The sequence below is a fragment of the Lactuca sativa genome, chromosome 5 (assembly GCF_002870075.4).
Source record: "Lactuca sativa cultivar Salinas chromosome 5, Lsat_Salinas_v11, whole genome shotgun sequence".
In the NCBI taxonomy this organism is placed as follows: domain Eukaryota; kingdom Viridiplantae; phylum Streptophyta; class Magnoliopsida; order Asterales; family Asteraceae; genus Lactuca; species Lactuca sativa.
In genome coordinates this window covers 5115196-5128225 of record NC_056627.2, presented here as the reverse complement: position 1 = coordinate 5128225, position 13030 = coordinate 5115196, and the positions used below count along the sequence as shown (strand labels likewise).

Below are 13030 nucleotides of genomic sequence, written 5' to 3'. Positions count from 1 at the left end.
TATGTAAACGCACTAGTAACTTGGTGTTATAAAACATATTGTTGTGTGTGATTCGGTGCGTGAGTGCAAGCAAGCATTGTATCAAAGTTTATCCATTCCTTTTATCCAAGGTAGGACAAAAGCGATATCTTTTGGGCCCCTCGATGATTTAGTGATGACAAACGTAAATGCTCGGCCGGGCTAGGGCTAATTTGATTTGTTCAATTAGTCAGTCGTCATAAATCGGAAATCGAGATATAGTACAAAGAGAATGATTTGAAATCATATCTCATATGATATCTAGAATGGAGGAATATATGATCCCTTATCTAAGGACACGCGTATCTGATAGGATTAAAGTTGACAACGGATTTGGAAAGCTACGATTGCAGATCAGGATCTGAAGTCATACGCATAATAGTTATTAGACTTATCCAAGTGGGAGACTGTTAAGGACACGCGTATCTGATAGGATCAGAGTTGATAGCGGCTTTGGAAAGCTACGATTGCAGATCAGGATATGAAGTCATACGCATAATAGTTATTAGACTTATCCAAGTGGGAGACTGTTGGATTAGTGTCTAAGTCCATAACTATTTTGGTATGTACTTGACCCGATGGTGCATGGTCCTTTTGGGTTGCCTTCACCAAAGCAACTTGATTGGAGAAATAAATAAAGAGAGAGGTTATTATGATTTATTAATATGTTATAAGAATAATATATTAAAGGAGAAATCATATTTGTTTAATTAATATTGGTCAATAATTAATTAAGAATTAATTTTGTGATAAAATGTAATTAATTAAACTAGAGGGGCTGAATTGTTATTATGTGATAGTTGCAAAATAGGGCAATGGTTATCCTTGTTAAAGGATGGACGAATTCAAGGATAAGGATATCCTTAAAATCGTCCAAGGTCTAAGAGATAGGGATTTTCAAGGCTTATCTTATGGTTGCTTGATGTGCAAGTAACTAGATAAGGATAAGGACTGAAACCCTAATCCCAACCCTATATAATGACCCCTAAGGCATTAGGATTTCGTGCACTTGATCCCTATAGCATCTAAGGATGACTTTCTACCTCTCTTCTCTCTCTTTATACCTTCTCCACTTGCTTATGGTGTTTGTAAGCCATTAGAGGCACTACACTTGTGGTGCTTGCTTTCAAGACTTAGGGTTTGAAGATTTAAGTTGTTATTACAATATAACAACAAGAGGTATGTGTTCTAACCTTCTACATGAATTTCGAAAATTGTAGGCCACATTAGGGTTTCTTTATGTGTTCATAATGTTGTGTATCTAATAGTGAAAACATAGATCCAATTCTAGGGTTGCATGCACACATAGGATTGTTTGTACAAAACCCATCAATATGATGGTCTTCTATCTCTACATGCCCCTATTCACTAATAGCTCTAGAAATGGCCCAAAAAGTGACTAGATTAAGCTTTTATGGAGATTCAATTGAAGGAACAACAAGGGGTTCGAGTTTTAATACCTCTATATGCTCTGAGTTGACCCCCAAAGGCCTGGATCTTCTTCTTCTCCTTTGGATCCTCCTTCCTTCTCCTTCCAAAACTTTAAAGAGCACAAAAACACTCAAGGTTGCTTAAAGAATTGATAGGATTTCGTATGGGATTCTTTGTGGGTGAGGGAGGCGGGTCCTGGGGTACATAAGATGTTTAAATTGGGTGCAAACCCTTGAGATTAGGGTTTCATCCAAACTGGCAGACTCGCCGAGTCCAGGAATATGGACTCGTCGAGTCGCCCACTTAAGAATGAAAATTACTTTAATTAAATTACATACCAGAATTTGGGGCGTTACAACCTGACTGTTTGTGCTATAGTATTTTCAACAAGGTCTACTGCCTTAAGTCGTAATAATTAGTTAGATAGTTGGTAAAACTAATAGGTGTAGCAATATTTCGACATCATTTGTCCCTGATACGAGTTTCCTACTTAATGCGAATGTGTTTCATCAGATCATCCAAGGAGTAGTCATCAAATTTGTGCATCATTCTCTTAGAAAAGTCTTTCCACGAGGGTGGTAGTTTTTGCTATTGATCGCACCAACCTAAAAGAGTTCTGATATCCAGATGGAGAGCTCGTTCAACTTGTTGACCATGGCCTGGAGTTCATGCACTTGCTCCATGATAGGTTTGTCATCAGCCATTTGAAACTCTGGGTAGTGCTAGACACGCACGTGGGTTTGACACATTCCTTTGATCCACTAAAGCCTTTGATTGCCTATTAATGGAATAAGCTTATAAACCCACAAAGGTTTCTTCCTCCCACCAATGTAATGTGGATACAAAGGAAATTACCAACTTGCAATTCCTTTATATATATATATATATATATATATATATATATATATATATATATATATATATATATATATATATATATATATATATATATATATATATATAAAGTTCCAACAATTACACATAAACTACGTTGGAACAAGTCATCATTGTAAATATAATTATCAACAAAGTAATCACGTACCAATAAGTCGTGTGCGACTTGACGATATCGATTGACGACCACTCTTGAATTCGAAACATTTGAACTTTCTTCACCGTGAATGTGTTGTAAAATGTTGAAGAAAGTTGAGATGAATTATCTATCGTCATCCAAATCGAAGTTCTTAAAGAAATCCATAAATATTTTTTTTTGTTAAAGAGAGTGTAAAAGAGAATTGTTTGAATATATAAAGGTTGTAAAATTGTTGTGTTTATATAGGTAATGTTTATATATTAAAAAAATTAAACTATTAAAATTTTGACTATTGAACGGTCCAAAATGAAGAAAGCGATCTCATTTGTCGTATGAATCACGAGGCATCACGAGCACTTGGCCGGGGTATTGTGCACAATGGATTTATGTGGCCGCATAGACCACGAGCCGATCCGTTCTATATAATACCGAACGGTCAAACAGTCAAAGCGTGGGAAACAATTGGGTAAACACAAAAAATACAACAAGCCTCACATTCAACAACCGACTTTAGTCTTTGTTCACAGTACCAACCACATTTAGATTAGTTCTACCGACAGTACTGCCAACGCAAACCTACTGAACCACAATTATTCTGTCCACCCTAACAACCCGTTCCCGAGTTTATCAAAAGAAAAGAAAAGAAGAAAAAAGAAAGTCACGAGAGAAAAGAAGAGAAAGGAAAATAATTTTTTTTTTGTGTTTCCGAGTTGGAGAGAAGCGGAAGAAAAATTAATCATTTTATTATTTCCTTCCAATTCCTCCCAAATTGGAAAGAAAGATAGGAAAAAAAATGATATTTTCATTTCGTTGATCGTGAACACCAACTTCTTTTATTTTCTTTTCATTTCCACGGATATCATTTTTCTTTCTTTCTCTCGTTAAACTCCAGAAGTGGGTGTAAGTATAGTATGTGATTTTTAATCGAGGTAGTGAACTCAAGCTGCCTCCGTTGTATTTACTATAAATGGCCAAACCTTCTCCAGGACCACCCGAGATTGATTCTCGCGAATTGCCCATGGCAATTACATCTCAGCCGTCTATCAAGCACCTGGATAGCCCGCCCAGTGTTCTGCATGACATGGCAATTAAATGCATTTAAAATCCGTATTTGAAGTCCGAAACACTCGCGCTTCAAGTAACACATCACAATCACACTCTCAACGTTCCGACTTGTCTCGAACCCAAATTCGCCCCATTTCTTATCGACACACCATTCGAACTCAAATTAGCTTACAACCTTGAATTCAGCCCCAATTTATGTAAGTTTTCGATGTTATGAACTCGTGTTTGATTCCGTCGAGTTATCGATTTCATGATCTCGTTACTCCTTTGCTTTGCTTGATTGTTTTGATACGTAGAAGTTGAATTATTTTATTTAGGGTTTGTTGTTGTTATCAGGAAATGATAAGTTTTTGTAATTAATTGATTGCTCACCGTTCTTTGCTTAATAATGTTTTTTTGTTCTGATACTTTATATTGGTTTTATTTGGTGAGTTTACGTACGTTTAAGCAGATCTTGTTATGAGTTGCTGAAATTTGAAGCTGTCTATTCGAACCAAGCAAGTTTTTTTTAAAAAAAATGATATGTTATGTTGATAAGGTCTGTATGTTAGTGGTTTGTGTATGTTAAAGAATTTCATTGCATTGTAGTTGGTAAGAAATGTGAAAAGTAATTTGTATGATATTATATGTGGCGTCTTACATTTCTGCTTGATTATATCATAAGTAGAAGGGGCAGTACTCTGTTGATGGTTTGTTGTTATCAGGAAACGCAAACTTGTTGTAAGTTGCTGAAATGTGTTTTTGATATATTTTGATTCTATCAGCACATGCTTATTTTTTCTTACTTTAGATGGCAAGATTTCTATGTGAAAGTTTTGAGGATATTAAACGTGTTGGCATTGTTAATTTGTTATCAAATTGCTTATAAACATGGTGTTTAGGGATGTCTTGTCTTGTGAATTTGTTACTTGTGGTTGAATGCTGATGGTAAATGTTTACGTATCCAGTTATGGGCAAGGAAGAGGCGAACACTGAAGTTGGTAAGACAGTGGCTAATGGGACTAAACCAGACAATGCTGTAAGCGAGAATACAAAAGATGAAGGGAAGGATAAAAGTAAAGAAGTGAATGTTGACAAGGTAGATGCCAAAGAGAAAGAGATAAATGATAGCAAGGAAGAAACAGAGAGTGAGGCTATGGAAGTCGATGATTTAAAAGAGAAAGAAGATAAGGGATCAAAAAAACATGCAAGAAAGAAGGGTGGTGTAGAAAAAGGCAACAACAACAACAAGAACAAGGCAAGTGAAGAGAAAAAGGAGGATCCCAAGACTCCTGTTGCCCGGGCAATTGACCGACCAGTACGGGAGCGGAAATCTGTAGAAAGGTTGGTTGCGGTCATCGAGAAGGATACTGCCAGGGAATTTCACATTGAAAAGGTAAAACCTTTCTTCAGTTATTTATAAACTTTCTCGTTTATGCCTTCAATTGATCAAAGTAATTTCAATAAACTTCTATTTTTTTTTATTTTTTTTATTTTTGTTATAATGGTATGCAGGGCCGTGGTACTGCATTGAAAGATATCCCTAACGGTAAAGTCTTGAAGTTATCTTTTGTATTTATTTAGTGTTGTTCATTCTTTTCTGCTTTAGACATATGTTACTTTGGTTTCCAGTAAATCTCTGATGTTTGATGGCCATGAATCAGCAAATGTTATATGTATTGGAAAAGTGTTGATGGTAATAAGTTTCAGTGTGTTTGTGAAGTGAATTATTTTTTGTTCCTGTCTAAGCTGTGTTCTACTTTTCAGTTGCTTTCAAGTTATCAAAGAAGAAGGTGTCAGATGATGTACTTAAGCTGCTCCACACTGTCTTATTTGGTAGGAGAGGAAAGGTAAACGAGCTTCGCTTGATATATATATTTCTTCTGAAATAAATAATCTTTCAAACAGAGAATACAGTTTTGTGTTTAAAGTTCGTCTCAATAGATATATTCCCCAATCCATGTTATGGTTGTTATTTTCTTTTACATTAGTTGAGCTGGTGGGGATTAAGGCAAATGACCAGTGCTGTATATTATTTGTTTGTTACTTACTTGAGTCTGTAGTCTGTACTGCGTCTATACATAGTTTAGATCTGTATGAATTGCTTCTTCCATCAAAGTTTCAACATTTTCTTTATATTCATCCTAAAAGTCTCTGAGTTTTGCTTTGCTAAATTCTACTAAGGACCAGTATATATACATATAAAAAAAAATATTTCAGGAGTTTCTGTTTTTAACTGAAGGACAATTGTGTGTTTGTTTGACTTGCAGGCTTTGCTGGTTAAGAGTAACATATTGCGGTTTTCTGGGTTTGTGTGGCATGAAAATGAGGTAAACAGTTGGAAAATATTCATCTTCTTGACATAAAAATATTAAATAGATCTCTTCCTTACTTTCCTATCCTAGTTGAAAAGCATTTTATCTGCCTAGGCGATTTGATAAAGGAAAAGCCAGTCTAGAAGCATTGTATATCAAATAAAGTCAGATTCATAAAAACCATAACTAATAAACAGCAAACAAACGTGCATGGAAGTGTTATATAGTAAAGCAAGTTCTGATGGCATGGCAAGGGCCAAGGGATGAAGGGTCTAAAAAAAAGTTAATTATTGCAGGAAAAGCAAAAAGCTAAAGTGCAAGAAAAGCTTGACAAGTATAAGAAGGAGAAGTTGTTTGAGTTTTGTGATCTGCTTGACATACCAATTGTCAAAACCAGTGCAAAAAAGGTTTGTTTCACTTTCGTTGGACATGATAAGTAACATGATGCTGTTTGTGGTGAAAGCAAAGCAAAGCAAAGCAACATGATGTGTATTTTGCATGCACACAGGAAGATGTTGTTGTGAAGCTGATAGATTTTTTGTTGCTTCCTCATATCACAACTAGTGAGCTAGTTTCAGAGAAAGAACAGGTATTGATTGCATTTGAACATACCTTTTATGATGATCTCTCTTTTTATGTGTATATATATATATATATATATATATATATATATATATATATATATATATATATATATATATATATATATATATATATATATATATATATATATATATATATATATATTCTTCTTCTGCAGCCAAGCAAAGGAAGCAAACGCAAGAAAAGTGCATCATCTTCTTCAAAGGTAGTTTCAGTTTGTCTTGTTGAGAAAAACATGAACCCCCAAAGTTGCCTAAACATAATAATAATAAAGGGAATGGTTTGTGGTATATAGTTTTATAGATAGTTGTGGGTGGGTTTCCCTTTCTCTTATTGGTGTGTTTGTTATTGTAGAAGCAGAAAAGTAAAAGTGCAGAGGGCTCTGAAGAAGAGGAAGAGGAAGAGGAGGAGGACCATGAGAAAGTGAATGGTGGCCCAGAGAAGTCTGAAAGTGAAGGTCAATCTGGGGAAGAAGGCAGTAAGAAGCGTAAACTTTTACGGGGGGTTTCAAAAAAACCTTCTTCTAAGAAGGATTCGGCTTCGATTAATAAATCAAAACAAAAAGAAACCCAAATCCAAAAGAAACCATCCAAATCCAACAAGGATCAAGTACCAACCTCAACCTCAACCTCAAGGAAGAAGAAAAGTCACGAGGAGAAGCCTTCGACTTCTAAAGAGAAAACTGGTGCGGATGAATAAATATGATTTTTATTTCCTAAATGTTTCTTTTTCTCCATGGTTTCAAAGAAAAGAAGTTGATGAACCATTTTGGTGACATATTCTATAAAAAAGGGAAAAAGGCTGTGACAGAGACAATGAAGGAGGAGAAACAAAAGCCTAGCGACAATGAACTCAAAGCCGCAGTATGTGAGATCCTTAAACAAGTCGATTTCAATACGGTGAGAATGAGAAGCTGCCTGTTTGTTACTGTTACAAATAGAAATTGCTTTTAACAAGATATTTAATGTCGTTTTCCACAATTAATTTTTTTGATTTTGCAGGCAACCTTCACAGATATCCTCAAACTGCTTGGTAAGTTTGTTTATAACTGGCAACTGCATAGTGCATATGATACGCTCCGGAAGTAACCTAATCTTAATCTTAATCTCTAGGTAAACGGTTCAATACAGATCTCACACCAAGAAAGGCAACCATAAAGTTGATGATCCAAGATGAACTTACAAAACTAGCCGATGTAACAGACGACGACAATCAGCAAGAAGAAGGCGGAGCTGTTAAAACCCCAAAACAAGCATCCGCGACAAAAGCATAAAAAGACCTACAACATAACATAACATGGTATTTCAATCCAATCCAATCCAATCCAATCCATCATCTAGATTCTAGTGTTTGTTTCATCTCTTCTTCTCTTGTAATTTATTGCTAACTCACATTGTAGAAATACAAGTAGAGAACCGCCACCATTACCAATGGTGTGATGTTGATGCTTTGCTTCATGTGTATGTACTATGTACATGAGTATAAATTGTAGGCATCTTTCGTTTTTATTTTATGGATCTTTTCTTTGGCTATATCATATGATGATGATGCTGATTTTCGGGGGTCTTTATACATATCAATATGGACTATGGTTGATGTTATTAAAAATTATAATCATGTTTGTTTATTAAATAATCAATAAAACGCCATGTAAATAATGAATACATGCATGTTAATGTTAGGCTGCTTACGAAACGAAAACCATTCAACACGTTTGACCGTTTCCTTTATTTTGCCATTTTGGCTTTTATACATAAGACAGACGATCCCAATTGGTCTATTTTTATTGGCAAATTTTTTTTTTTTTTTAAATAAAAAAAGGGAATTTGGTTGGTGGATTCTTGTTATAAATAAAGATGTTTAGATGGTTGTGGTGGGTTTTTAAAAGCTAGACTGCAGCCTTTGAATGTTTGACTAAATAAGCTAGGTAGGTTTGATTCTTGAAATCTCAAAGGGAGTGCACTAAATAACATTAGGTTGTTTTGTTGTTAGACACTACTAGGGTACTTGGAATCTATCTAGACCAATGGCTGAAACTAAATGTTCTACTCCTATTCAGTGGACTACAGACACACACTGCTTGCTCTGCTCCTATTCGTATTCTAAGGAAAGATAAAGGAGAACATTGACTGACTTATTATTGCATCATCTTATAACACATTCACTAACAACCATTTGTGCCTTGTTGCCTCCTTCGTATTGAAGATGCTAAAATCTGGTAAGAGTCTTGGTCTGGCATGGGTTTTACACAGCACAGACTTGTTTCATATATTTGTTTTGTTCTGTTTTATCTTCAACTATCTTTTTATTTGATTTTTACCTATCTCAACATAATCAAAATTATCATGCATAAATTTAGCTCGTACTAGATGCGCCACTGGACTGCCAAAGAGTGACTAAATTACTTGGTGATTCAAGGTTCACCGTCGGTTTCGTTTCATTCCATGCAGGGCAGGTCCAAAGATATAGTGGGCCAGGGCGAAAAGAAAAAATAACCCCCTAAAGTTGAAAATAAACAAACCTTTATAAAATTCACTATTAATATTAAAAAACAAAAATATGGCCACAACATTACAAAAACAATTAATTTAAAAAAAAAATATTTCTCCTAGCATTTTTAGATAAGTTGATTTTTTTTTCTCACTATATACCATATATTCTAGCAATTTTGGGCCTCTTAGAGACATGGGCTCTGGACGACCGTCCAGATTGCCCATCGTCTGGACCGGGCCTGGTTCCATGATGGTTAATGGTTTAGTGGTGACATTATTATTTATTAAGATGATAGACACCAAAACATGCGTTCTTATGTATGTAATTCGAAAATCCCTCCCTCTTTCATCGTCTATCATACTTTATGTATTATTCCTCAATTAAAACAATCAACCTAATACTTTATTTCTCTATAAATTTAGATTAATGTTGATATATATATATATATATATATATATATATATATATATATATATATATATATATATATATATATATATATATTTTTTTTTACAATCATAACATAATAATCTAAAAATATATTAAAATATTTTTTGGTCGTAAACAAACTAAAATTTTAAAATGTCATTTGTAAACCGTTTAGGTTATGTTAATTTACATAATAAAGAAACATATATGAAAAAGAGTTTTTATTTATTTAGTTAAATGGACGGACACAAACAATGGTCTAGTATGTGATTTACGTTTATGAACAATCGGTTATGTTCTTTCGTTAATGATCATTATGTTCGGTTATTATACATATATTTGGACAAAGGGTGACGAAACATCCTAAAAATATGGTCCTAAAATTTGCTTTCACATGATAGATAAAATAATATTTTCAAATGTCAAACATTCATCACAACAAAACCAATACATCAAGTGTTATCAAAATCAGAGTGAATGTCAAATGCGGAACTCCAGTGGTGTGTGCGATGCAGTCAACTCGAACTCTTCCCCTTTGAACTGGAAGTACCTGAAACAAAACTAAAAACCGTAAGCACAAAGCTTAGTGAGTTTTCCCCAAACTGCCACATACCATATATACAATAAACATATAATGGGCCCCGCCTGGTCATCGAGCTGAGCTCGGAAGTAAATCGGGCCCAACCCAACATACATATAACATATATCAAATAAACACATACACATGCAACATAGACACATATCATACAAAAAGTCATCGGGCCCCTCCTGACATCGGACCTTAGCCCGGAAAGCATATAAATACGTACACATTCAAGAGTCATGAAGACAACTAGCTTACTATCATATCATAAACATGGGTCAGCATTGGTGCCTTCGACCCGCAATACCCAATGAGAAAAACTCACCTCGAAAATCTAATCGAAACGAATGATCCCTAATTGCTGGTCCTACGACTCCCCGAGCTATCAATTACTAAATAAAAGCTGATTAACATATGGGATCTACTTCATAACCAAAATCCCTATTTGGGGTAAAAAGACTATTTTATCCCTATCTTAACTTGGTCCAAGAATAAAACCCTAAATCACAAACTAATGACCCAAAAGTTAAATAATCCAACATATAGCCCAATTTCCAATTGGGCTTAATTCCTTCTCATGGGCCTTAGCCCAAGGTCCAATAATGTTTCTCTAGTCCAAATGGTCCAATTCCAGATGGTCCACCACGACCCAAGTCACCAATCTATGAAAGTGACCCAAACTGAGGCCCAATAACTCGAAGCTCAAATCAGTGAGTACGCGGGGCGTACTCAATTGTATGCTAAGCGTACAAGCTGCATGGCTTATATGCTGTGCGTAGGAGCTTGTACGCCCATCATACCAACTCATTAAGCCATAATCCCACAAAGTACTTAATTCCTTAAGACCAAGGGTTACAAATACAGATCCGAATCATATAAAGTGTCTTAGACCATAAAGCCGACAACTTGATGGCTTACATGCTCCCAAATGAACTCAAACTCAAAATAAGACAATCTACTTCCATAAAATGACCAATACTCATGCATGGATGACCAAAGGTCTCAAAGATGGCTACTTTATCATTCTAGAACCCAAATTAGACCAAGAGTAGCAACTCAAGCTCTAAAAACGGCATAGCCTCATAAGATCTCAATAATGGGACCAAAAAGGGTCCAAAAACTTAACTAAGAGAGATCTAGGCTATGAAGTATCAAGTTCAAGACTTTATACCTTGCAAGAGCTTGAAATGAAGCAAACAACTCAGATCTACAAACTTCTCCTTGAACCACCACCTTGCTTCAATCTTCACTTCCTTGGAAAAATGGATTAAAACACCAAGAATGCACTCAAGGGACCTTCCAAGCACAAGAACACACAATATGGGAATTAGGGTTTCGTGGAGGCTGATTAGAAATGAGAGGGAGGCTGGTCCTTAAGGAATAATGTTCTTTATATAATGCTCAAACCCTAAAATGTAGGATTTTGGGTTTGGGCACGTACACTGCGCGTACTCCTCAGTACGCAACGCGTACGTGCATGGCATTCGCGTCCAATTTCAATCAGTACGCCCAGTGTACGTAGGGTGGTACTCCTAACATACGACACCCCCTCAAGGCCCAAAATGATAAAATTCCAAGGACTCCAAGGCCCAACCAGAAATATTTAAGCATTCAATAAATAAAATAAATACCTTGGGAATTAAGCGTTACAATTCTCCCCTACTTGGATCAGACTTCGTTCTAAAAGTTCGTCGCCTTGTACAACTCGGTATAATGCTCTCTCATTTCTTTCTCTAGCTCCCACATCCACTCATAACCCTTGCGATGAAGCCACTGCACCTTAACCAACTCCACAACCTTGTTGCTTAAGGTTTTCGTTCTACGATCTAAAATTGCCACTGATCTCTCAATGTAATTCAGGCAGTCATCCACTTGAATATCCTCCAAAGGTACAACTGCAAAATCATATACTAAGCATTTCCGCATCTGAGAGACATGAAAAGGTCTATGGATCTGACTGAGCTCGGCTAGAAGGTCAAGACGATAAGCTACCTGGCCCACCTGAGCCAAAACTCTGAAGGTACCAATATATCTGGGGCCCAGCTTCCCCCGATTCTTGAACCGGATGACACCCGTCTAAGGTGACACCTTCAGGAGGACCATATCCCCCACCTGGAACTCCAGGTATGATTGGCGCCGGTCGGCATAAGTCTTTTGCCAACTTTGAGCTGTCTAAAGCCTGCTCCAAACCTGCTAGATCAACTCCATGGTCTTGAGCACCACCTCAGTACTCCCCATGACTCGATGATAGACCTTACCCCAACAAATTGGGGTCCTGCACTTCCTCCCGTAGAGCATATCAAAAAAAGGTCGATCGATGCTGGCATGATAACTGTTGTTATACGAAAATTCCGCCAACGGAAGATATGTATCGCATCTTCCAACGAAATCCAACACGCATGCTCATAGCATGTCCTCAAGAGTCTGAATAGTCCGCTCACTCTGAACATCGGTCTTCGGATGAAATGTAGTACTGAAATGGAGACGAGTACCCATCTCGTCATGAAACCGCTTCCAAAATCTGGAAGTAAAGCGAACATCCCGGTCTGAAACCACTGATATTGGCACCCCATGACGTTCCACCACCTCCCGAACATAAATCTCGGCTAGCTTCTTAGCGGAAATTCTCTCATGGATCGGAATGAAATGCACGCTCTTGGTCAATCGATCCACGATGAACCAAACATAATCTACTCCATGCGCATTCCTGGGAAGCTTCGTAATGAAATCCATGGTGATGTCTTCCCAATTCCATACGGGAATCTCCAACGGCTGCATCTTGCCATGGGTCACTGATGCTTGGCCTTGACTTTGCTGCAAGTCAAGCACCGCTCTACAAACCATGCCATGGGTCGCTGATGCTTGGCCTTCACTTCCTATACATATTCTTCTCCTCGGGATGAATGGAGAACGTCGACTTGTGAGCCTCCTACATCAGAATGTAACGCCCCATCTCTAGTATGTTATTCACGTGGCATTTATTTAGAAGTTTTCTAGAGGGACTCGGCGAGTCTATGGCCTGACTCGTCGAGTAGGGTCGAGTTTTCGAGCACGTGTTAGTCGGCGACTCGGCAAGTCCAT

General features: G+C 36.8%; 1 protein-coding gene across 2 annotated transcripts; it reads left to right on the top strand.

The window, feature by feature from the left end:
* Positions 1-3356: 3356 nt before the first annotated feature.
* Positions 3357-7952, top strand: LOC111902255 (DEK domain-containing chromatin-associated protein 4). 2 transcript variants are annotated; one of them, XM_042902350.2, is made up of 12 exons: positions 3357-3744; positions 4495-4922; positions 5042-5075; positions 5294-5376; positions 5797-5856; positions 6138-6248; positions 6350-6430; positions 6602-6649; positions 6805-7129; positions 7237-7343; positions 7446-7476; positions 7557-7952. In XM_042902350.2, exons 2-12 carry the CDS (start codon positions 4497-4499, stop codon positions 7715-7717), a joined length of 1467 nt encoding a protein of 488 aa, XP_042758284.1. In that variant the 5' UTR covers positions 3357-3744; positions 4495-4496; the 3' UTR covers positions 7718-7952. The 2 variants fall into 2 exon arrangements, with proteins under 2 accessions (XP_042758284.1, XP_023753874.1); XM_023898106.3 differs by having other exon boundaries at positions 3361-3744; positions 6799-7129.
* Positions 7953-13030: the final 5078 nt, after the last annotated feature.